A 25,941-nucleotide genomic window follows, 5' to 3' on the forward strand; every position below is an offset into this window, starting at 1 on the left:
TTCACAAATTCAAAACACGATTCAAAAATACACTAATCCAATTCACAAATTCAAAACACGATTCAAAATTAACACTAATCTAATTCACCAATTCAAAACATGATTCAAAAATACACTAATCCAATTCGCAAATTCAAAACACGATTCCAAAAATACACAAATCCAATTCGCAAATTCAAAACACGATTCAAAATACACAAATCCAATTCATAAATTCAAAACACGATTCAAAAATACACAAATCTAATTCACAAATTCAAAACATGATTCAAAAATACACTAATCCAATTCGCAAATTCAAACACGATTCAAAATACACAAATCCAATTCACAAATTCAAAACACGAGTGAAAAAATACACAAATCCAATTCACAAATTCAAACTACGATTCAAAAATACACAAATCCAATCGCAAATTCAAAACACGATTCAAAAATACACAATCCAATTCACAAATTCAAAACACGAGTGAAAAATACACAAATCCAATTCAACAAATTCAAAACACGATTCAAAAATACACAAATCCAATTCGCAAATTCAAACACGATTCAAAAATACACAAATCCAATTCACAAATTCAAAACACGATTCAAAAAATACACAAATCCAATTCACAAATTCAAAACACGATTCAAAAATACACAAATCCAATTCACAAATTCAAAACACGATTCAAAAATACACAAATCCAATTCATAAATTCAAAACACGATTCAAAAATACACAAATCCAATTCACAAATTCAAAACACGATTCAAAAATACACAAATCCAATTCACAAATTCAAAACACGATTCAAAAATACACAAATCCAATTCATAAATTCAAAACACGATTCAAAAATACACAAATCCAATTCACAAATTCAAAACACGATTCAAAAATACACAAATCCAATTCGCAAATTCAAAACACGATTCAAAAATATACAAATCCAATTCGTAAATTCAAAACACGATTCAAAAATACACAAATCCAATTCACAAATTCAAAACACGATTCAAAAATACACAAATCCAATTCGTAAATTCAAAACACGATTCCAATTTGTAAATTCAAAAATAATTTGTGTATTTATTTAATTTTTATTAATTGTGTTTAGAACTTACAAATTGGATTAGTGTATTTTTGAATTGTGTTTTGAATTTGCTAAATTAGTTTGTTTTTTAATCGTGTTTTCAATTTACAAATTAATTTAGCAAATTCAAAAGATGATTCAAAATTCTACAAATCCAATTCGTAAATTCGAAATACGATTAAAAAAAAATGTGTTTTTATTTAATTTTTATTAATTGTGTTTGGAATTTACAATTTGGATTTTGTAAACATGAATTGTGCTATGCGTGTATGGATTTTATTTTGTAATTGTATTATTTTTGAGACTGATCTGGCTCCATATAAAAATCCCTCATTTTGCCTTTATTAGATAGGACAGTATTTAGACAGGAAGCAAAGTTGGAGAAAGAGAGATAGGGTTGGGTAGGGAAATGTCCTCGAGCCGGGATTCGAACACAGGATGCCCTGACGATGCACCATATGTCGACACGCTAACCACGAGGATATTGCACCGACTACCTTAAATCATTATGAGCTCATCCCCCCCCCCCCAAATTTTTTTCTGTTGAATACAAAAGAAAAAAATTTGGAGAAAACTTCCACAATAGCAAAAACATTACTATGGAAGCGGATAGGTACCAACATTCTTGAAAAATAACTTATTTTGTGTTCAACAGAAGAATGAAACAAATATTTTTCAGAAAAGTTGATGATTAGTAAATTATGACGGTTTTATTTTTGGCTGAACTATCCCCATAGTCATTTGTACATAAATGTGTGTTGATCACCAATAGTAGTTAGCATAAAGACCTCATTGGTTTCATTCTAAATACACTTTTCTTGACACATACTTCCATTAAGCAATGATCTGGCCATCCTCCGTAAAAGCAATCTCTGAGTGGCAGTTAGACGACATTGCATGACTCCTCTGAGATTTGCCTCGTTGAGAGTTCCGGAATCCACATCTGAAAATGAAGCCCTCATAACTCTCCTCGTTCGAGCGTTGTTTCTGTGGAGACAGCCTGACAAAAAACGTCAACTCCCAATATCTTCCTCATAAAACTCTGCAGCTCTAATAGAGGGATGTAAATCAATTACGTCAGAATTCATTTCGAAGAGCCGGGCTAGATGGAACCCCTGGCGCCGGAGATTTGATCACAGAAGGCAAGCGTACGCTGGCATCGACTTGCAGTTGATTTTAGAGTTTGAAAGATTGTGCTTTAAGCGAGCAGTGCTGCATGTTTTTGAACAATATGACATTTTTTTTTATGTGGTGCGTGTGTGATGGTAGCCCAGCTTCTTGATCGTGTGTGTCCGCCTGTGTGTACAAAGGCTCTTTGTGCATATTGAGCTGAATTGATGGTGATTGATTTCGACAGGGTCTGGAGCATAGGGGGTTCTGTGTGTGTGTGCATGTACATGTTAACATCTCTGCTTGGTGAGGTGTGTGTTGATAATCTGGCTGTGAATTTATGTTGCAGTGGTTGCTTGTTTTCTTTGGTATCTTTTCCTTCTTTCTGTCCTTTCCTACTACCTCTAAAGAAGGGCAGGCAATGAAGTTTTCTCCACCTCACTACCCAACTTAGGGGCAGTGGGTGTCAAACTCATTTTTGTTTTTAGCTTGCCCCATATACTACAGAAATGAAGCAATCAAAGTGTGTGCTAGAGAGAGAGAGAGAGTGCTCTCAGCAAGCATTTGTTGTGTGTGTTTAAAAGAAGCCTTATAGTCATCAAATAGCAGTCTAAACATTGACAGCTTGGCTAAAACAAGGCTAAATGTGGGTTGTCTATGAGAATCAGGATACAGGGGTGCCCAAACTTGGGCCTGCAGGGTTGTTGTGCTGCAAAGCTTTGCTCCAACCCCTATCAGACACACCTGGGCTAGCTAAACAAGCTTTTACTAAGCACATGCGCGCAGGTGTGTTGAGGTAAGTTGGATCTGAAACCTGCAGGACATCGGCCCTCCAAGACCAAGTTTGGGCACCTCTGATCTAATAGATGCCTGACAATAGCCCAAAACTAGACTAGTCACCAGATACACAAAATTGAATGACTGCTCATTTGAAGTCTGTCTAATATGTCTATTTGAGGACTAGTCTAGTTTTGGGCTATTCTTAGAAGTCTATTAGATTTTTAATGACAGCCAAATTTAGATGTTTAGATATCTATTGGATGTCTATTAAACTCAACATTGCTTGGTGGGCGTTATTCTTATGAGTTTTTGCACTTCAGTGGACATGGTTGCTTTTGTAACTTCATCTACACAGACCGACCACTTTATTAGGTACACCTTACTAGTACCGTGTTGGACCTCCTTTTGGCATCAGAACCGCCTTAATCCTTCGTAGCATAGATTCAACAAGGTACTGGAAATATTTCAGAGATTTTGATTCAAATTGACATGTAGCATCACGTAGTTGCTGCAGATTTGTTGGCTGCACATCCATGATACGAATCTCTCATTCCACCACATCCCAAAGGTGCTCTATTGGATTGAGGTCTGGTGATTGTGGAGGTCATTTAAGTACGGTGAACTCATTGCCATGTTCAAGAAACCAGTCTGAGATTATTCAAGCTTTATGGCATGGCGCGTTATTTTGCTGGAAGTAACTATCAGAGATGGGTACACTGTGGTCATAAAGGGATGAGCATTGTCGGCAACAATACTCGGCGTTGCGGCGTTGACGCTATGCTCAATTGGTACTAATGAGCCAAAGGGTGCCAAGAAAATATCCCCCCCCCATTACACCACCACCACCAGCCTTGATACAAGGCAGGATGAATCCATGCTTTCATGTTGTTGACAGTAAATTCTTACCCTACCATCCGAATGTCGTAGCATAAATCGAGACTCATCCCGGTCAGGCAACGTTTTTCCAATCTTCTATTGCCCAAATTTGGTGAGCCTGTGCAAATTGAAGTCTTTAGTTTCAGTTTTCGGACCATTCTCTGTAAATTCTAAAGATGGTTGTGCATGAAAATCCTAGTGGATTAGCAGTTTCTGAAATACTCAGACCAGCCCGTCTGGCACCAATCACTATACCATGTTTAAAGTCACTTAAATCACCTTTCTTCCCTATTCTGATGCCTAAATGCATTGAGTTGCTGCTATGTGATTGGCTGAATATAAATTTGCATTAACAAGCAGTTGGACAGGTGTATCAAGTGCCCCATACTGTAAATGTGTCTTTAATTGTTTGTTTACATTTGTTTAAATTTGTCTACAAAATATCACTGTGAGTTAGCAAAATCTGACCAGTCTATTTTGGGGATTAATTTATTGACCTGTTGACTCTTATATTGTTCAGTACATCAAAGCATTAATCTTTGACATGTGTAAGGATGACAAAAGGAATCACACAGAGTTGGTATGTATTGTATATACCAGCGATGTCCAAACTCAGTCCTGGAGGGCCGGCGTGCTGGGGAGTTTAGCTTTAACCCTAATCAAACACACCTGAACCAGCTAATCAAGCTCTTGCTACAGATACTAGAAACTTTCTGGCAGGTGAGCTGAAGGAACTTGGATCTAAACTCAGTAGGACACTGTCCCTTCAAGACTGAGTTTGGACACCCCTGGTATGTACCAATAGATTGAACGAAAGTGTTGAGTTAGCTAACCATACAGGACATGCCTCTGGAAGGTTTAGTGACTCAACGTTGATCGTTGGTCAGTAGAGAAAGGTGAAAAGAGCAGCAACCAGTCAGCCTGATGTGGAGCCAGGACTGTGCTTAGGGAAAATCATTTAAACACATTAGAGCTTCTGTGGTTACTTGGTAGCTTAGTGGAAGGCGCTTGCCCGTACTAAGACCTATGGGTTAGGTTATGTTTTTCCAACTTGTATAACCTTTTTTTTTGTCATCGACTTGTTAAACTCTCCATTTCTCTTTCTTAGAGTATCTCTCCAGGCTCTTCTGTGCATCACAGAACACTGACAAGTTTAACATTACAACCCTGTGGATTGTACATTGCAAATCTTGGATATGTGTTGTGCCAAGTGGACAAGTTACTTTTGCCCAATAATGTAGTTGTTTAAAGCATTGTTGAAGACATCTGGATGAGGGAAAGAGGTCCCTGAGTACTAGGATATGTAATTGTTGAGTGGTGTAGGAGCTGATACTGGCCAAAGGCAATAACAAATTCTGGCAGGATTGCTTTCCTTGAAACAAGCGACCAAACAAGGAAACTAGGTAGACAGGTCAAGAAGAGATCTCTGAAATAAAGTGTCTAGAAGAAGTTGACCAGCTGCTGATGACTCTTCGCGGAGGCTAAAGGAGCATGCAGAGTCTCCCCATGGGAGCTACTCCCAGAAAGTATGTTTTGGAGTGTTGTAAAGAAAGGGAGAGATTCATTGATGGATGAACAGGGATAAAGAGAGGGAGGGAATGATTGAGGGGAAGAGAAAGAGAGCATGAGTGACATATCGGGAGGATAGCAACTAAGCCCGGCATGCCGCATTGCATAATTACATTTTCTGTTCAAAGAGTATCGGCAATCAATAATGTAATTCATAGAGAAGCCATAGCATACCCTCTCATTGGCATTCACTGCCATGCCCGAGCCGCTATCCCGAAGAATTAGAGCAGCGAGGAGCAGAAGGCAGTTTGTCATTGAAACAAAAAGTCACCCATTGTTCATATCAGAATATACTTACCCAGCATGCTCAGAGAGAGAGAGGGGCCTTGTAAATTACATTATGTTTTGAGTGATGGCTTTTAGGCAGTGTGTCCTTGTTACCATAGTGTGGTCAGCACATCGGCAGGTTTCAGGGGGGGAAAAAGTGGCCCATTTCTCGTTAACATCCTGATGCGTTTTTTTTCTTAGTCTTCTTGGTGCTTTCTTCAGCTATTTTCCTTCTTTTATCATTTTTGCTTGCTTTTTTTTTTGGGTCAGTCTAGATCTAAAATGGCAGTCACCCCCCAAGTCCTGCCACAGTGTGTTTGAGAGTTTGGATGTGGACGACAGCTGTAAGGCTGATCTCACATCGACTCTTCACCTTCCAGTTCATCCCCGACATCCCGCAGCCAGGAGCCAAGGGGTCGAGATCGCCTCTGATAAACTCACACTGAGGCCACAGGGTGCTGGGATGTGTGCCATCCTTCCTAACCCCTCCGGTCCCTGTTGCAAGTCGGAACAAATTCTCAGTCAACCCAGCCATATCCTTGGCATCCTTGACAACCAAGAGGTTTGGCTTTCTAAGCTAATGTAAGCTCGCCAATCCTCTGCTGTTGTTATTTCACAGCTAATTCGAGTTCCGAGCAAGTAGACAAAGGGGTCTAGAACACCGGTTGGGTTGAGTCTAGATTTGTTCAGGCTTCCAGTGGGACACAACTGGACTTTTGTGTCTCTGATGGAGCAGCTCACAGTTTCTGACTGCCAGCGCCCTGTCCGCAGCCTCTTTGCTTCGGCACTTAGCGCTTTAGACTTCCGCTCACCGGCCAATCAGGCCTTGTTTATTTATTTAGCCCCTCATACATGTTTAATGAGGGAGGGGGAAACTGATCCCAGAGCAGACAGGCTGTAAATACCGCTGTGTGGGGGGCTGTTTTTCTCTCTAATGGAGTAGGTTTTTTTTGAGCCAGATTGGTTTATACAGGATTTAATGACTTGGTTCAGCCAGGGATCGCCGGCTAGTGTGTTACCATGTTTGGCTTGTGTGTATGAGAACGTGTGTAGTGATTTGTTTTTGTGCCTCGAGTTGTGAGCTGTAGTTTGACCCTCATGATTTGTGTATGTTTGTGTACTCACGAGGGCTCGATGTAGTTGTCGGCCAATATTGATTTTTTTTTTTTTCAATGGCTGATCCTAGAACAGATATCTAGAGAACAGGTGTAGGATGATATAGTTTAATTACATTTGAAATACAGTCAGTTAAATATAAAAAATGTAGTATTGTTTTTTAATAGATAAGTTCAATAAATTTGATATAAGTACAGTATTTATAGATTTATGCAAACAACTTTTCTTGCCAGGATTTGAAGCTTACAGATTGCTTGCTTGCTTGCTTGATTGATTAATTCATTCATTCGTTGTTTTTATGCCTCCAGATTTGAGCTGTAGTTCAACCCTCATTATTTGTGTATGTTTGTATACTTATGAGGGCTCTATGCAAGGATATTATAGTTAACGAAAACGAACAAAAAAACGAAAACTAGAATTGAAAAAACATTTTCTTAACTGAAATAAAAATAAAAACAAGAGTTTAAAAAAAAAAAAAAACTAGAACTAACTGAAACTGAATTGTGTACATACAAAACTAACTAAAACTAAATTTTAGCAAAAACGTCCTTCGTTTTTGTCTTTGTAAATGTATTTAATACATACTGTAAGCCTTTTAGAAGTAAATCTATTTGCTTCGTGCTGCCAGGAGTTTGACCCGTACAGCACCTCAGAGTCTGTAATCCTGATACCATTGGCCTCTAGTCAGTCCTCGCTGATGCTCTCGCGACAAAAACAACAGCTGGACATGACAGCAGTAAATTTGACCCTTAAAAGTATTCACTTAACACATTTGGGTTTTATTTCCATATGAGTGATCACGATCGTGAATGAATTGTTCTTTTTAACCGGATCCTCAAAGTAAACTAATTCACCGAATTAAACTGCATGATTTGAAACGATTCGCGTCTCCGTTAAGCTTTTATCCACAAACAACTTACTTTTTACATGCCCGATACCCCTTCTGACTTGAAATAAACCAATATATAATGAGTTATTCAGTTATTATTAGAACAGTACATTGAGATCAGATTTAAGAAGCAGTGAACCGATAATACTGCGCATGCGTGATTAAGTGAACAGAACACAAACAGTACATGACAGCCTGCTGTGACTGAACAAAAATTGCAGTGCAGGTAAATCGATGGCTTAAATGAGAGGGTCTGGTGAAACTTAACTTTATTTTATAACAGAAGTTCATAGTTGAATTTTAATAAGTAAATCATGCACTGGCTGAAATTATGAATTCTGACTTTATTTTCTTGGTATGTTGAGTCGAAACGGGAAGATTGTCACAAAAGATCCGGTTTGCGTTAAAAGATCCGAATTACTGTGTATTTAACCTCAGAAGCAGCCTTGCACACATATTTTACTTAAGGCTGCTAGCTTGTAGCTTGTTGTAATTGAATTTGAGGATGGGTTGATGGTAATGGTAGATGGTAGTATTCTTTGGTTAAGTTTTTATTATACAATATTTATTCTGATGATTTTCAATTTTGCACCTAACAAATATCCTAATTTACACAAAAATACCAAACAAAAAACTAAAACTAATACTGAATTTAATAAAAACTAAACTAAAACTAAGCAATTTCAAAATATAAAAACTAGTAAATCTACCTCTAAAAACTAATTAAAACTCACTGAATTTGAAAACAAAAAGGCAAAATGAAATAAGAACTAAAACTATTGAAAAATCCCAAACTATTAGAACCTTGGCTCCATGTAGTTCTCGCACAATATAGATTTTTTTTTTTCAATGGCTGATCATGATACAGATTTCGGCTGCATGATTAATCAAAAAATTATCACAATCTCAATTTGACCCCCACACGATCTTAATCCAGCATTTCTACGATTCAGCCAATTACATTTTCAAGTTCAGGAGAGAAGCGTAAAGGCGGTCACACACGTCTTCACATTGTTTAATATTTGTTGCTCAGCAACATGTACACCTGCAAATGGCGTTAAAGGGTCACATACTTTATTTATAAGGTATAATTCACCCCAAAATGTAATTTCTGTTTTAAAGTAATGATGTATTCGTGGCCGCGAAATCACACGTGAGCTGACGCACTGTTTGAGAGAATGTGCGATTGCCCGTGAATGATGTGTGAACAGAACCTGCATAGACTATGAATAACAGGTAATAAAGCTGCAAATAACGTTCCGTTTTTGCATAGATCGTTCGTTTGAGAGCAACGTGGGAAGTATGATTGGCATAGTATGATTTTTTTTCTCGGCACTTGGCAGTGAAAGTGAAACCAAAACCACATCATTTATATGATCATATCGCATTTTGGATTTATGATAATGACTAGAATTTGATATGCTTTTTTTCTTCATAGCAAACACAATGTTGTGCATGAGAATAAACGTTTAACAGTGTCAGAATGACCACTCTAGCCTATATAACGTTGAATGTAATGGAAGAGGGAATCTGATAATGAAAAAGGTCCAGTGGGAAAAATGGTCTCATAATGTTGTCAATGACAGATCTCAAACACAATAATTCAACTTTATAATTATGAATAGTTGTATTCTGATGTAATCACTGTACTATGAATTAATGACCAAGACAAATTTAAAGTCTGTTCAAGTCCACCATTCCAAGTCTATACAAAAAATTGAGCATTTTAACCAACAGTATACCGACACACAGGCCTAATATTATTATTGCTGTTTTACCATATGTTTGAGAATAACAATAACAATAGCCAACTCATATTAACCTTTATTTCACATCTACAGAGTAGTGAGAAAATCGTGATCTTAATTTTAAGCAAATAAAAAATCGTGATTCTCATTTTAGCCAGAATCGTGCAGCAGTAATACATCAGGATATTACATATAATACACTACAGTATATCTAGAGAACAAGCGTTTGTAAAGAATTGATTGTTTGCTTGATTGATTGATTGAGGGCAGCACAAAATATGGCCTGAATATATGGTAAAAGATCAGGATAAGTCACAAGCTGACCCACAGCTTATTTAGTCAAGTTTCATACAGTGCTTTAAAACTCTATCTTTATTTGTTTGTTCTGTTTCAGCATTGGCTGAGGGGGAGAAATCGGAGAATCATGATCGGCCTATCGGTGACAGACACCGGCGAGCGGCTGAAGAGTCCTACTGGGCCTACTCAGGTGAGCAAACCACACTCGCAGAGACACTTCTGAAGGAAAACATTTAAATTTCTCTTCTGCGACAGCCATCGTGTTCTGCTGGCACCAGAACACATAAAGTTTTCCTCTGATAGAGAGCTGGTCTTTCATCCAGAGCTGTCCACCTCACCCCTAGAGGCCTCGCCTTAGGCTCTCCCCTGGCTTTTGCTTTCATGAAAGCTTTGCTGTTGAGAAAGTGACTCATGTTGTCCCTCTGAGCAATATTTGCAGAAGAATAACATTAATCTTTAACAGTTCCATCGAGCCGGAGGCTACCAATGATATTTATTTTATTTATTTAAATGCTTTCCCCCTTTGCCTGCTGTGGATTTCTGTTGTTTGATAGCTTGACGGGTGGGTTCTTTCACAGATGTGGCAGTCAACAAACACTCCAGTGCCTTGCACTTGTGTGATCTTGTGGTCTTTATTCTATTTTTCCACAATATCCACCATTTAATGTCATTGTAAGGTGCGTCCAATTTATTGTGAATTTATACAGGATTTAATGACTTGGTTCAGCCAGGGAGCGCAGGCTAGTGTGTTCCCATGTTTGCCTTGTGCTTGAGCGTATGAGATTGTGTCTTGTGATTTGTTTTTGTGCCTCGAGTTGTGAGCTGTAGTTTGACCCTCATGATTTCTGTATGTTTGTGTACTCACAAGGGCTTCTTGTAGTTGTCAGCTAATATTGATTTTTTTTTTCAATGGTGTAAGTTATTACAGTTCAATTACATTTGAAATACAATCAGTTAAATAAAAGAAATGCAGTATTGTTTTAAATAAGTTAATTAATAAGTTAAATAAATTCAATAAAAGCTTACACATATGATTGATTGATTGATTGATTGATTGATTGATTGATTGATTGATTGATTGATTGATTCATTCATTGAATGATTGATTGGATTTTATTTGATTCGATTTCAATTCCATTCATTCATTCATTGTTTTTAATATATTTTATTTATTGTGAATTGTATTTTTTCCCAGAGAGGGTTGCAGCTGGAAGATCCGCTGCGTAAAACATATGCTGGATAAGTTGGCGGTTCATTCCGCTGTGGCTACCCCTGATTAATAAAGGGACTAAGCCGAAATGAAAATGAATGAATTGTATTTATAAAGCTGTGTTCACACCATACACGGATGAAGCGTCAAGCGTGAGTGATTTACAGTACATGTTAAGTCAATGCAAAGACGCGAATAGACATCATACGGCTCAATACGCATGAATGAGGTGGCGCAAATCAAGGAATTCGCACGAATTAAGCAGCGCAAGTTAAACATTTTGCTAGTTTGATGAGCTTAACGCGAGAATCGCTCGAATTGAAAGAACTTAAGAGGACATTTGCACCATGTTAACCTATCAAGAGCTTTCTTTTGTAGGGGTGTGATTATGATGTAGCGCCTGTTGTTGGTGTCTCGAGGGGAAGTCCTCCTGCCGACGCCGGACAACAGTTTATCAAACTGGTCTCGGCTCAGTCTGAAGCACTGCTGAAAGCCTCCATCTTCCAGGTATAGTTTCTGGAGGAGCTGATGAACTCACAGAGCTGGGTGCACCTCTGAAAGGATCTAGTGGACTCAGACGCAGTGCCAAACAAATATAGGCTGTTTTTCAGCCTTTCTAAAGCAAATAAAGCACAGCTACCATCTCAATAAAATCCATGTTAGACATTAAGCAACAAAGCTAGAGTCACCGGGCAGACAGAAATCCTGCCCATAATGCGAATCCACCTCTATTGTGAAGTAAATTTGATGCGCAAATGAAGGAAATTCGACATGTGAATGAAGTGCGTAAACTCAAAAAGTTCACGTGTCTATTTAAGCACGAATAGCACAATTTATTCACATGTTCCGCGTCTAGTGTGAACACAGCATTAGGGCTTCACGATATTGGAAAATTCTAACATATTTTTTTATTTTGTGATATATATATATATATATATATATATATATATATATATATATATATATATATATATATATATATAAATATTGCAATAGCGATACAATTTTACCATATGACTTCATATCTCCATATGGAAAGAATTTATAATGTTAGAACAATTGGGATGATTCTGCAGTGGGAGTGCATCTCCACAAAATCCTAATAAACAATTTATATAATTTTTTAGGTCCTTTGACACATTTTCCTTGTGGTTTGTGCTACTTGCAGTGCGATTCCGTGTTTGCATGTGTTGTGAGTATTGTCGTGCACTTGTTTAGTCAGAGATTGATGAATTAATGTTTACTATTTGCATCTCTAAAGTCTAATAAGCAATCGATAAACCTTTTGGGGTTCCACGAAACACTTTCGTCGCAGTATGTGCTATTTTCAGTCCATTTCTGTATTTGCATGTGTTGTGGGCATTTTCATGCAAAACAATCTATAAATACAATCAAGAAAAAGATACAATTGAAATAAAGTGTTTTATCGTCTCTCAAGTCTAACAGTATTCAAGTACAGTAACTGAATGATAAAAATAAAAACAAATCAATAAAATTAAACGTCGTTAAGGTCACAGACGATACAATTTCTTATACTTCAATGTTTTTAAAATCATTATAGGCATCAAAAACACGTGCAAATGATAAATTGTGAAAAACTCAACATTGCATATCCTGCGATGTGACTATTGCGAATGATCACATTGCTGAAATGATATATTGTGCAGCGTTAGTATTTATATAGATTGTTATATTTAAATTCATCGGTTTTATATATTCAATTTATTGTGAATACTCAATGCTATAATAGCGCTGGTCGTAAATGTATTTTGTATTAGGCGTCATGCCTAGAAGTACACTTATATACTCTTTTCGATTCTCTGCTGAAAAGAGCTTGCTCCAATTGTAGTGTTAGAAGTCACAACCTTTATGTGTGTGCGCGTGCATATATTATCACATCAAAGACGCCTTCAGTCAAAGGATCTTGATGTTTTAGTGTTTTTATACGTCTATTTTCAAGTGATAATTACACAGTCTTGCATTTGAAAACTTCCTGCGGGCTGACATTTGTCGTCGGTCTCCAGTGCACACATTTGGATGTCTATGTTGGCGCTGTTCCAGCGTCAAGGAGGTAAATTCGAAACTAGCTTGCTAGGCTGTACGCTGTTCGTAATGTGAAGCATCCACAGTCAAGGCATACAGTGTGTGTTTGTCTAACCAGTTGAAGACCATTGAGCCGGGTGATGGCATGTCGTCTTCTATAGACCTGTTTTACAGCCGAATCGCATCCTGCAACACTGAATTAAATCCACACTGAAGAGATTCCAGCTGAATTACAACATCTCTGCCTTTTTTTCTTCGTAGAACCACTTGAACTTGTATTAAATCAAGCTGTTGTCGATCTAAACTGTTGCAACACTGAATTTCTGATCCAAATGAAGATACCATTGACCCGAGCTGCTTTCGAGCAGAATCTGAATTGTCTCCATAATTGATTCCTCCATTTTATTTTTTTCCCTACTTTATTTGATGCTGCTTTAACACAGTCTATAAAGCGCTATAGAAACGGAGGTGTCTAGACTTGATCTTGAAGAACTCTGGCGTGTGTCATAGCGCGTTAAAGTTATTGAGAAGATTTCTTATGCTATTCCCTTCGTGCTTAGAACAGAAGCGTAGCCTTATGTTAAAAGCATTGCATTAATCCCATCAACCCCTGCTGTCCAGAGACAGAAGATGCTTTGTGTGCTTCGGTCAGGGGTTTGATGGGGTGGGTCACTGGGGCACTGCGGCGTAGTTCGCCCGCTGTGTAGTGAGACATCACTGGTATCAACCTGTGCAGAAAGAGAGCGAGAGAGAGTGCTATTTTTAGTTGGCTTGGTTGGCAAGTCTGTCACAAGTACAGGCAATTAGAACATGCTTATTAGCAAGCAAGTTTTAATCAGTAACCTGGTGACAAGAAGAGAACATGAGGCTACATTATGAGGTAACTAGATACTTCATAAACCCACAACAAATAAAAAAAGTAAAAAGTTGCATGGATGACCTTTTAAACCGTTTAAATGTTTAGACTTTTACTAAAAATAAAGTGTTGTTTTACCCTCATGTTGTCTTAAGGCTGGTTTATACTTCTGCGTCAAGCGCATGTGTATGGTCCGGTACAGCATTCGCGCAGTCGCATAGCCCTCAATTTCTGTTTAATGCAGTAAAGATTTTTTCAACACATTTCTAAACTTAATAGTTTTACTAACTCATTTCTAATAACTGATTTATTTTATCTTTGCCATGATGACATGAAATAATATTTGACTAGATATTTTAAAGACACTTCTATACATTTAAAGTATAGAAGTGACATTTAAAGGCTTAACTAGGTTTATTAGGTTAACTAGGCAGGTTAGGGTAATTAGGCAAGTTATTGTATAATGATGGTTTGTTCTGTAGACTATTGAAAAAAAAAATCTAGCTTAAGGGGGCTAATAATTTTGACCTTAAAATGGTTTTAAAAAAATTAAAACTGCTTTTATTGTAGCTGAAATAAAACAAATAAGACTTTCTCCAGAAGAAAAAATATTATCAGACATACTGTGAAAATGTCCTTGTTCTGATAAACATCATTTGGGAAATATTTGAAAAAGAAAAAAAAATCAAAGGGGGGCTAATAACTCTGACTTCAACTGTATGTGTGTGTATATATAATAATATATTAATATTATTAATGTATATATATACATATATATATATATATATATATATATATATATATATATATATATATATATATGTATATATATATATATATATATATATATGTATATATATATATATATATATATATATATATATATATATGTATATATATATATATGTATATATATATATATGTATATATGTATATATATGTATATATATGTATATATATATATATGTATGTATATATATATATATATATATGTATATATATATATATATATATATATATATATATATGTATATATATATATATATATATATATATATTTATATATATATTTATATATATATATATATATATATATATATATATCTATATATGTATATATATATATATATATATATGTATATATATATATGTATATATATATATATATACATATATATATATATACATATATACATATATATACATATATATATATACATATATATATATATATAAATATATATATAAATATATATATATATATATATATATATATACATATATATATATATATATATATATATATATATATATATATACATATATATACATACATATATATATATATATATACATATATATACATATATATATATATATATATATATACATATATACATATATGTATCTCAAGAATTATGTTGTTTCAGCTCATTTTACAAAAGCAGTTTCACTAAGCAGCAAAATATTTTTTAGAGTGTAATTATGATTAAAATAATAAGTCAAAAAGGTGTATATGCATTTTTTTTGTTTTGTTTTTAACCACATGGAAGGTTCTTAAAAGAGCATTCCCATTTGTAGTCATGGACCGTTCCTCAGAAATTTCATTTAAACCATGCTTGCCACGAAAACCAAAATTACAGCAGTCCATGCCAACATTGAGTCAGAAAAACCCCTTGGCTACTTGATTATTCTGGTTCTATTTGATTCAGTACAAATAGCATGTTTTTTATATTGACTTGATGTTGAAGTCTTGATATCTCTTGTTTGGACAATCTGTATTGCTATTGGCATTTATATATTTATAAACAGCTGTAGACACAGAATCAAAGTCAGCGTGTGTTCGGGAGTCAATTCCGCCTTCACACATCAGGGGTCCCGGTGTATGTTAAGCCTCAAAAACTGCGACTGCGTGGAGTGATATCATGAAGTGTATGTTTACACACACACACACTCATGCGTATTACGTTGAAGTCAGAATTATTAGCCCTCCTGAATTATTAGCTCCCCCTGATTTCTAAGCATAATAGTTTGAATATCTAATTTCTAGTATCTGATTTCTTTTATCTTTGCCATGATGACAGCATATACAATTTGAGATATTTTTCAAGTTTCTAGTTTTTAGTTTAAAGTAACATTTAAAGGCTTAACTAAGTTAGTTAGGGTAATTAGGCAAGTTGTATAACAGTCGTTTGTTATGTAGACCATTGGTCCCCAACGGTTTTATTACCGCGGACCGATCAACGCTTTTATTTATGGAGAAAATAAAAAAGCACTGCAGTGTTTGGGTGTCCTGTGTTCGTCTCAACATAGGCTCATTCTGAAAACGTAGCCCTATATACACATCTGGAGATCACGAATTATGTTGCCAGAATTATGTATGGCTGAATATGGTTTTTAAAACAAACGCTGCGGGCGGTAAAATGCTGTTCCTTGTTACGCTTAACAGCTGACCGCTTCCCTATGTATGGACGGCTTTCCCGCTGTTACCAGTTTGTCCAGGTAGCTTGCCATATACATCGGCGGACTTGAGATACAGAGACGAGTTGACCATGACAATGGGGTTCTAGTCCAATGAAGAACAGTTCCAGAAAGCGGGTAAGACAGAAGCCAAAAAATAAAATAAACAAGTAAATGACAGGGTGAGAATGTGGTAAAATCTGAAAACTTGGTAAAAATCAGGCAGCCATGAAGGCTTTTCTGTTTTTGGATTGCTTTTGAAAACTGTCGGTTGGGTTTAGGGAAGGAGGGTGGGTCAGTCGATCGATCTGTCAGTCATTCAGTCAGTCGTCAGTCAGTCGACAGCAGCTACTAGTGGATTTACGTGAGAACAGCAGGCGCAAATGCTACTTGAGAGAGAAATTTGAGATCTGAAAAAGCAAACACAGCGGCCTCTGGTGGATTTGTGAAAAAAACTGCAAAAAAAACGTAGTTTCTGGGAAATATTTGGTGCTATCCAAAAATGTAAATAGCGATACGCTTTTAGAATAAAACCTGGGTTGGTTTGTCTGAGGTACTTAATCTACCAAAATGTGCATTTGCCGTACAAAGTATGAAGATGATCATCACGTGACTCACGGTGCTCTTGTGGCATTCTTAATGCTGAGATGTTTTCAACTGAGTGAGCCTGGAAATGCAGGCACGTAGGCAGCGTCATTTGCGTGCGCCACTTCCAAGCCGCGCACCTTCATTGGATATAATGAACTTGTGCGTGAAAAAGCCACGATATGTGAACAAGGCCGCCGTCATTTGCAATCTCCAGCAGTTGATCTTCTTGCACAGACATGCTGAATTCACCTGATTTGTTGACAAATAGGTTGCAGATCCATGCAGTTTGTAGGTCCTTCTTACTCATTTTGGTAGCTTGTGGGTTGAATTTTGGCACTCAATTGACCGAGATGTAACCGCGAATACAAATAATAAAAGATAAATTAAAAGTAATTAAAAATTTTTAAAATAAAAGTTTATTCGGAGTAAATAATAAATAAATAAAATAGAAATAATTCATGATTTCTTGTGCGGCCTGGTACCAATTGATCTGCGGATCAGTACTAGTCCGTAGGCTGGTGGTTGGGACCACTGATGTAGACAATTGAAAAATTATATATTGCTTATGGGGGTTAATAGTATTGACCTTTACAAATGATTTCAAAAAACACTTTCATTCTAGCCGAAATAAAACAAATAAGACTTTCTTCAGAAGAAAAAATATTATGGGAAATATTGTGAAAAATTCCTTGCTCTGTTAAACATTATTTGGGAAATATTTAAAAAAGAAACAAAACAAAAAAAATCACAGGACGGCTAATAATTTTGACTTCAACTTACAAATCAAACACAAATCAATACAACTGTAAACACTGATTCAAAGTCAGCGTGTGTTCGGCAGTCTATTCCACCTTCAGGTGTGCTTACGCACATCAGGGGTCCCGGTGAATGTTAAGCCTCGAAAATCCGCGACCGCGTAGAGAGATATCATAATGTGCATGTTTACACACACACACCCATGCGTATTTATATCTCCACATGTTTTCTGGTGGTTATCTGATGGTGTTATTATGCACGTACTGGCCTGAATTCGTCTGGTCGCTGAACACCTATCGCTTCTTGTGAGCAGAAATGTTGTTGACGAGCACAGATGACTTTGTCCTGCAGGCAGATTTAATGAACTCGGCAGATGATCCTCGCTCTGAGAGCGGCTCGCCGTCCTGTCGAGTGGCTTTACTCTGTTCTCGCCTTGCAAATCTACCACGCTCGTACCCTCCGGTTAGTCATCATTCTCAGCTTGCCCTGTTACAAAGCCTTTACCGGGGTTTTTTTTTTTTTTTTTGCATCGAGCTCTATTATCGGTTTATTTATTGCTCCCTAAAGTGTACTGGAAATTATGCTTGATCAAACAAATCCCCTAACAATGTGTCTTACGACTTCTCTGGGCTTCAGAGAATACTTGGGGCCCACTGGGCCAAATTCAGCTCTGGCCGATTAAACTTAAAAATCGTTAGTTTTTCACGTTTCAACAAGGATAGGATGTTCAGACAATACTCCAAGGCTCATTTTTGTCATGTTTTTGTGGTCCATTAGAGACTCTGTTTGGGTTTTCATTGTTTGGTCTGGCATCTATATATCATACATCATCAAATTGCTTTGAATGCCATGCAAACTGCCTGTAATTTGTGATAAAGTTCTATAGAATTTGATGTTATTTGCAGTGCCCTTCTTATTGTTGTTCATATTTCAGGATTTGCTAAGTGCATTGAATGAATTGAGTCCATAGGTTTTAGATTTGTAATCCAAATAAACCACACTTAATGTGTTATTTTTCACCTTTATGATAGCAGTATGTATTTATTCCAATATTATATAAAAATGTTTATTTTCCTTTCTTTTCCTTTATTTGTTTTTCTTTTCAAAGTCTATGCAATATTTTCCCACAAGAAAAAATTCCATAAAAATTTTTTTGTCTGTGACAATCAAATTTGGCAATGAAAAATCTTCAGTATTTTTATTTTATTTTATTTTATTTTATTTTATTTTATTTTATTTTATTTTATTTTATTTTATTTTATTTTATTTTATTTTATTTTATTTTATTTTATTTTATTTTATTTTATTTTATTTTGCCATCTTCAACATTTTCTTTTTTTAATTTAATTTAATTTAATTTAATTTAATTTAATTTAATTTAATTTAATTTAATTTAATTTAATTTAATTTAATTTAATTTAATTTAATTTTTATTATTATTATTATTATTATTATTATTATTATTATTATTATTATTATTATTATTGTTATTATTATTATTATTTTATTTATTTATTTATTTATTTATTTTAATTTTGTGACAATCATATTTAGCCATCTTCAACATTTTAATTGAATTGAATTGAATTGAATTTATTTTATGACAGCCATATTTGGCCATCTTCAACATTTTCTTTTTATAATGTTATTTATTTATTTATTTATTTATTTATTTATTTATTTTATTTTATTTAATTTTATTTTATTTTGTGACAATCATATTTAGCCATCTTCAACATTTTAATTGAATTGAATTGAATTGAATTTATTTTGTGACAGTAATATTTGGCCATCTTCAACATTTTAATTTTATTGAATTGTATTGATTTGTATTTTATTTTAATTTATTTTATTTAATTTTAATAAAATAAAATAAAATTCAATTCAATTAAATAAAATTTTATTGAATTTAATTGAATTTTTTATTAAGTGATAAAAAATACGATTATTTTTTATTATTATTTAATTATTAAATAAATAAATAAATTTAATCAAAAAATTAGTCATATTTGGCCATCTTCAACATTTTATTTTAATGTTAATAACTTTTTTATTTTATTTTTTATTTTATTAGTATTTATTTATTAGTAGTACTCATTTTAATTTAATTTAAAATAAAGCAAATAAAATTCTGTTGTTTTTCATATCCTTGAACATATCCTGTATTACGCTTTGCGTGACAGTCATATTCTGCCACCTTCAGAAACATAATGAAGAGAAATCCTCTTATTTCTGGAAAACTGTGTAATCAATCTGGATTTAAATTGATTATAAGATATCCCAAACACTCTCACGGTGAAGTATTGTGTAACAGTCTCAACATCAATAACACGACATAATATGCACAAACCAACAGATTCAAATGTATTTGACGCATAAATAGTGAACCACAAACATTACTGAAATCCAATGCAAAAGTCCTGTTTGGAGATGCGTAGTGATTTGAAACAGCTGAAGCCGTTGCCTATTGGCAGTGAGGCATTATTATCTGTAAAGCATCTAAATTGAAAAGCCACTCGCAAAAATGTGCTCCATTTGGATTGTAAACAGAACAAGCGTCTCTGAATGATTAATGAAGCTGCTCTCTGACAAAGCCACGGTATCAAAAACCTTGAAAAACGCGATCAATATAGTCTTCCAGGAACGGTTCAGGCGTCAGTGCCACATCCTCAAGTATATTTTCTATATGACAGACACTTATGAAGCATCAACTCCATAACACATCGCGCTATGATCGCAGCATGCTAACCTCGACCTGCTCCATGGATATTAATTTCAAATCCTTTGTGTTCTCTGCGGCACTTCCATTAATGGGTTTTAATTTAAAGGACGGAAAATGTACTGCTTCTTTCATTTCGTGACAACTCGCGTAAGGTAATTTCATCCTCAGATGCCACCTTTGAATGAACAGCTCACAGCCGCCGCAAAGCTCTATAGAAAGCACTATAAAGATGGAATTTGATATGTTGCCTTTGCTGTGCCACTTCAGATTGTTCGAAAGCCATCAGTTGGTAAATTCTTTCACGTTTCATGATTTGCTCGAATAAACTCGAGTCTGTAGATGTTTCGTTTGCCATCAGAAATGTCACTCTTAATATACATTTGAAGAATTACTAGCTCTCCTGAATTATTGTACGTCAAAGCCTAATTTAACGCAATGCGTGAAGTTGTGGAGTTGGTGCAAATACAAGCATCAGATGTGTGTCTAATATATGAAAATCCATTCATTCTATTTTTATTTATTCTCATTTAATGACTGATCATTTGATGCACATTGGTCCGCTCTCTGCATTATGCTTCCTGACTGCCTGTCTGGGTTTCAGCCATGATTTCAGTAAGGTCTGCTACCGACGTAATGGGGGCGGGTACTTCCACTTTTATCTGCTACAGCCCTTACCCCTTTTCGGGTTCAAACCAAACTAAGATTGGCGCGTTTTTTCAACTGGCAGGTTTTTATGTCCTTCATACATGTTGACATAATCCACAAAGACGTAACTTCGTGAAGTCACGTATAATTTTAATCGTCGCATTAATCTGAATGTAAATACCCTCGTTAGGCAGCGCTGGAACATCCTAAGAGAGTAGACCAAAGCGCATCAAACGAAAAGGAAAAAAAAAAGAGAAATAGAAAACGTGTAAATATTTTTAAACATTTATTAGACACAACTTTGATGCTTGTATTTGCACCAGCTCTGTGATCAACGTCCACAACTTCATGCATTGGGTTAAGTTAGGCTCTCCAGTCTCCGTGTCCAGTTCATTGCATCCACTGTATCTGCTCAACTGAGGAAAGAATACAGCAACAGTAAATGATATTTGACTAGATATTTTTCAAAGCACTTCTATAGAACTTAAAGTGACATTTAAAGGCTTAACTAGGTTAATTAGGTTAACTAGGTGGGTTAGGTTAATTAGACAAGTTATTGTATAATGATGGTTTGTTCTGTAGACTATCAAAAAAAATATATAGCTTAAAGGGGCTAATACTTTTGACCTTAAAATTATTTTTTTTAAAATTAAAAACTACTTTTATTCTAGCCAAAATAAAACAAACAAGACTTTCTCCAGAAGAAAAAATATTATCAGACATACTGTGAAAATTTCCTTGCTGTGTTAAACATAGTTTGTGAAATATTTCAAAAGGAAAAACATTTCAAAAGGGGGCCAATAATTCTGACTTCAACTATATATATATATATATATATAAATATATGTATATATATATATATATATATATATATATATATATATATATATATATATATATATATATATATATATATATACACACACACACACAGTTAAAGTCAGAATTATTAGCCCCCCTGTTTATTTTTTTCTATTTAGAGCTGATTTTTTCAACACATTTCTAAACATAATAGTTTCAATAACTCATTCCGAATAACTGATTTATTTTATCTTTGCTATGATGACAGTAAATAATATTTGACTAGATATTTTTCAAGACACTTCCATACAGCTTAAAGTGACATTTAAAGGCTTAACTAGGTTAATTAGGTTAACTAGGCAGGTTAGGGTAATTAGGCAAGTTATTGTATAACGAAGGTTTGTTTTGTCAAAAAAATATATAGCTTAAAGGGGGCTAATAATTTTGACCTTAAACTGTTTAAAAAAAAATTAAAACTGCTTTTATTCTAGCCAAAATAAAACAAATAAGACTTTCTCCAGAAGAAAAAAATATTATCAGACATACTGTGGAAATTTCCTTGCTCTGTTAAACATCAATTGGGAAATATTTAAAAAAGAGAGAGAAAAAAAAAAACGTGAAGGGGTATGGTGGGGGGGGGGGCTAATAATTCTGATTTCAACTGTATGTATCTATCTATTTTTTTTTCATTAAAGCGGAACCCAATTTACAAAATAATGTAAACTTGACTGACCGCTTCACTTCAACTTTAAATTTAGGGTAATTAGGCACATCATTGTATAACAAACAACTATTTGCTTAAGCAGGCTAATAATATTGATTAAATAATGGTTTAAAGAAATGTAAAAACTGCTTTCATTCTAGCTGAAACAAAACAAATAAGACTTTCTCCAGAATAAAAAATATTATAGGAAATACTGTGAAAAAATCCTTGCTTTGTTAAACATCATTTGAGAAATATTTAAGAAAGAAAAAAAAATCACAGATGGGCTAATAATTATGACTTCAACTGTATATGTATGTAAACAACTTTGAAAATATGAGCTTGCTTGTTTTGACACATTATTTAAAATATGTGGCTAAAAAATGACTAAATTATGACAAAATAATTTATTTGACAAAACTAAATTATTAACAAAATAAAGACCATTCGGGAAAGACCATTAAATATTTCTACTGGCCTAGCCGTGCCATTAAAAAAAAATCCTAAGAATTTAGCCCTGTAGAAGTCTGAAATTGCATTCATAATGGTGTTGAAAAAGTGTTCAGTTAGACCTGATGTGTCCTGCAGTAACCCTGCTATATTTAAACAATTGTTTGTTAACAGACAGGGCGTCTTGTAAGCCTGGCCGATCTTCTGTTCGCCTCTCCACAGGCCTTCATCATCATCATCAACCCCCTTCCCATCACTCTCCATTAGCTCTGTGCTCAAGGCTGCCAGCTTTTGTTTAGCGATGTTGGCAACCTGGACACAGATGTTGACCCAGTCCAGATGTTGTGCAGAGCACAGCAGGTCGATCCTCATGTTTGCTATTTACCCTTAATCAGACAGACAAAGTAGTTCCTGTGGGATGAGGGTGTGTGTGTGTGTGTGTGTGTGTGTGTGTAACTGCAAAATGCAGCCTGAACTGTTATATAACAAATTTGTGCTACATAACTCTCACTATAAAAAAGTACAGGTTAAAAAAAGTCACATAAAATATGTTATTAATTACTCACCCTCATGTAGTTCCAATCCCCTGAGACCTTTGTTCATCTTATGAACACAAATGAATTTTCAACATAGGCTCATTGTGAAAACGTACCCCATATACATTTTTGAAGAGCGCAAATTATGGAGCCAGAGCTACGTATGGCTGCATTTCGTCTTTAAAACGAGCGCTTCGGGGCAGTTTGATGCCGCCGATGGCTTATGTTTCATTTTTGTTCATCAGCTGACCGCTTACCTCCATGTGGATGACTTTTCCGCTGTTACCAGTATGCCCAGTGGCTCACCATGTACGTTGGTAGACTAGAGACGCAGAGAGGAGTTGACTGCAATGACGGGTTTCGAAAGGGAAAAGGCAAAATAGGTCAAATATGAAATAAACAATTAAATAACAGGGTTACAATGTAGTAAGATCTGAAATCTGAAAACATGGTAAAAATCTGGCAGCCATGAGGGCATTTCATTTTTTCTGGATTGCTTTTAAAAACACTGTCGGTTAGTTTAGGAAACTAGGTGATCAGGTCAATCAGTGCTTTTAAAACACTATCGGTTGGGTTTAGGGTGGGTGGGGCTATCGGCTGGTCAGTCAGTCAGTTAACAGTGCCCCCTGGTGGATTTACGTGAGAACAGCAGGCGCAAATGGCACTCATGAGAGAAACTTGAGATCTGAAAAAGTGTACACAGCGGCCTCTGGTGGATTCGCAAAAACTGCAAAAAAACGTAGCTCCTGGAAATGATGAGAATTAAATGATGATAATGATCATAATGAAAATAATTAATTTCATGCTGTCCAGAAATGAATATAATTGTACGTATCAATAATGAGCCTGGGTTGGATGTTTTAGATAAATTCTGAAAGCTCAAAATATAAGTGTGCCTGCTGCAGCCATGTTAAGGCAGCAAATTTTCTTGATTATTATGCCCTAATCAGAGTATATTTTCAAGTCATATAAGCCTTTAAAATAGCAACTTTTCATTTTTTGTTAGTCTTAGTTTAGTACACAATGTAACTACAGAAGAATGTAACTATTTTTGAGTGAGATTCTAATGGTCTGATTTAATGATCTATGCTAAGCTAAATGTGTTCACAACAAACTCTGAGATTGGCTAAGTGGATTAAAAAAATGGTAAAACTCTACTTTATAATTCTAGGGCGTTTCAAATTAGCATATTGTCAAAAAAGTGGAATGTTCCTTTAATAATATAGATCAGTAGTCCCTAACCTCTGAGCCATAGAAAAATTACTGATTTCTTGTCTGGCCCAGTACCAATGCCTGGAGCCACACAAGAAATCATCATTATTTTCATTGTATTTATTATGAGTCTGAACCATCTTTTATTTAAAAATTTATTTTATAAAAAAAAATTACCATATTCTCTCGGTTACATCTCAGTCACTTCAGTGCCAAAATTAACCCACAAGCTAGCTAGTTATTTCCAGTGTGCACCTAGTGTGTAGTTTCTATATTCCAGGCTCATCCAGTTGAAAACATGTTTAGAATGCCACGCACCGCGAGACACATGACAAGAGCTGACCAATCAGCTTCATGCTTTGTATTTAATATACACATTTTGGTACACTGATTATCTCAGACAAACACAGAACAGCCAAACACTGCAGTGCGTTTTAATTTATTCCAACAATAAAACTTGTATCAGAGTTGCAGCAATGTTTTGTCAGCTTGTCATCCTCTAAGAAAACAGTTCATAGTCACCTAGCAATAGTGGTGTAATGGATCACAAATCTCACAGTTCGGATCACACTATGGTTTTTGAGGCACGGATCGAACCATTTTTCGGATCAGCAAAAAAAGGGAGGAGACAAATGTCATTTGATTTCCATTTATACTAAAATATTACTGCAAAAATCATTGGTTTTAACAAACAAAACTTAGAACCTGTAATTTTAATAAAACTAAAAATCAAGAAAGAATCAGCTGAAAAAAGAAAATATATTCAATACGAAAAATGATCTTTGCTACTAATGCTAATAATGCTAAATATAGAAAACTAACATCTTTTACTACAATGTTTATATTCAATTAATGATTTAACAATCCACACATAAAACTTCATTTGATTATAGGTGTATCATTTTCAAAAACCTATTCAGTGGCATAATTTTGATGGCTATTTATCGCCACCCATTGGTTACACATGGTAATTGCTACAACATTCACCAGTGTCAAGTTCCATTAAACAGTGATTTAAATCTTTACCATAAACACCAGTGTTTATAATTGAAACTGTAAACTGTTCCCAGTACTCCCAGTACTTCTGTGATATTTGACTGTTTGTTACTGACTAAAGCAAAGCTTAAAAGTGTAGAACTGAATCTCTCGATCAAATGCAGATTTGAATGCAGCGCTTCGAAGGAGTAATAAACATATGCAAATCATTATCATTTATCATTCATGT

At 35.1% G+C, this 25,941-nt stretch overlaps 1 protein-coding gene across 2 annotated transcripts in view; it reads left to right on the forward strand.

Moving 5' to 3' along the window:
- ptprga (protein tyrosine phosphatase receptor type Ga) overlaps positions 1 to 25,941 on the forward strand; it is a 592,629-nt gene that overhangs the window by 149,292 nt on the left and 417,396 nt on the right. For both annotated transcript variants that reach the window (XM_056467738.1, XM_056467739.1), the window contains exon 2: positions 9,832 to 9,924. In XM_056467738.1, the coding sequence (XP_056323713.1) occupies positions 9,832 to 9,924 (93 nt within the window). The remainder of the gene's footprint in view (positions 1 to 9,831; positions 9,925 to 25,941) is intronic.

Source organism: Danio aesculapii, chromosome 11, assembly GCF_903798145.1.
Source record: "Danio aesculapii chromosome 11, fDanAes4.1, whole genome shotgun sequence".
Taxonomy (NCBI): Eukaryota; Metazoa; Chordata; class Actinopteri; order Cypriniformes; family Danionidae; genus Danio; species Danio aesculapii.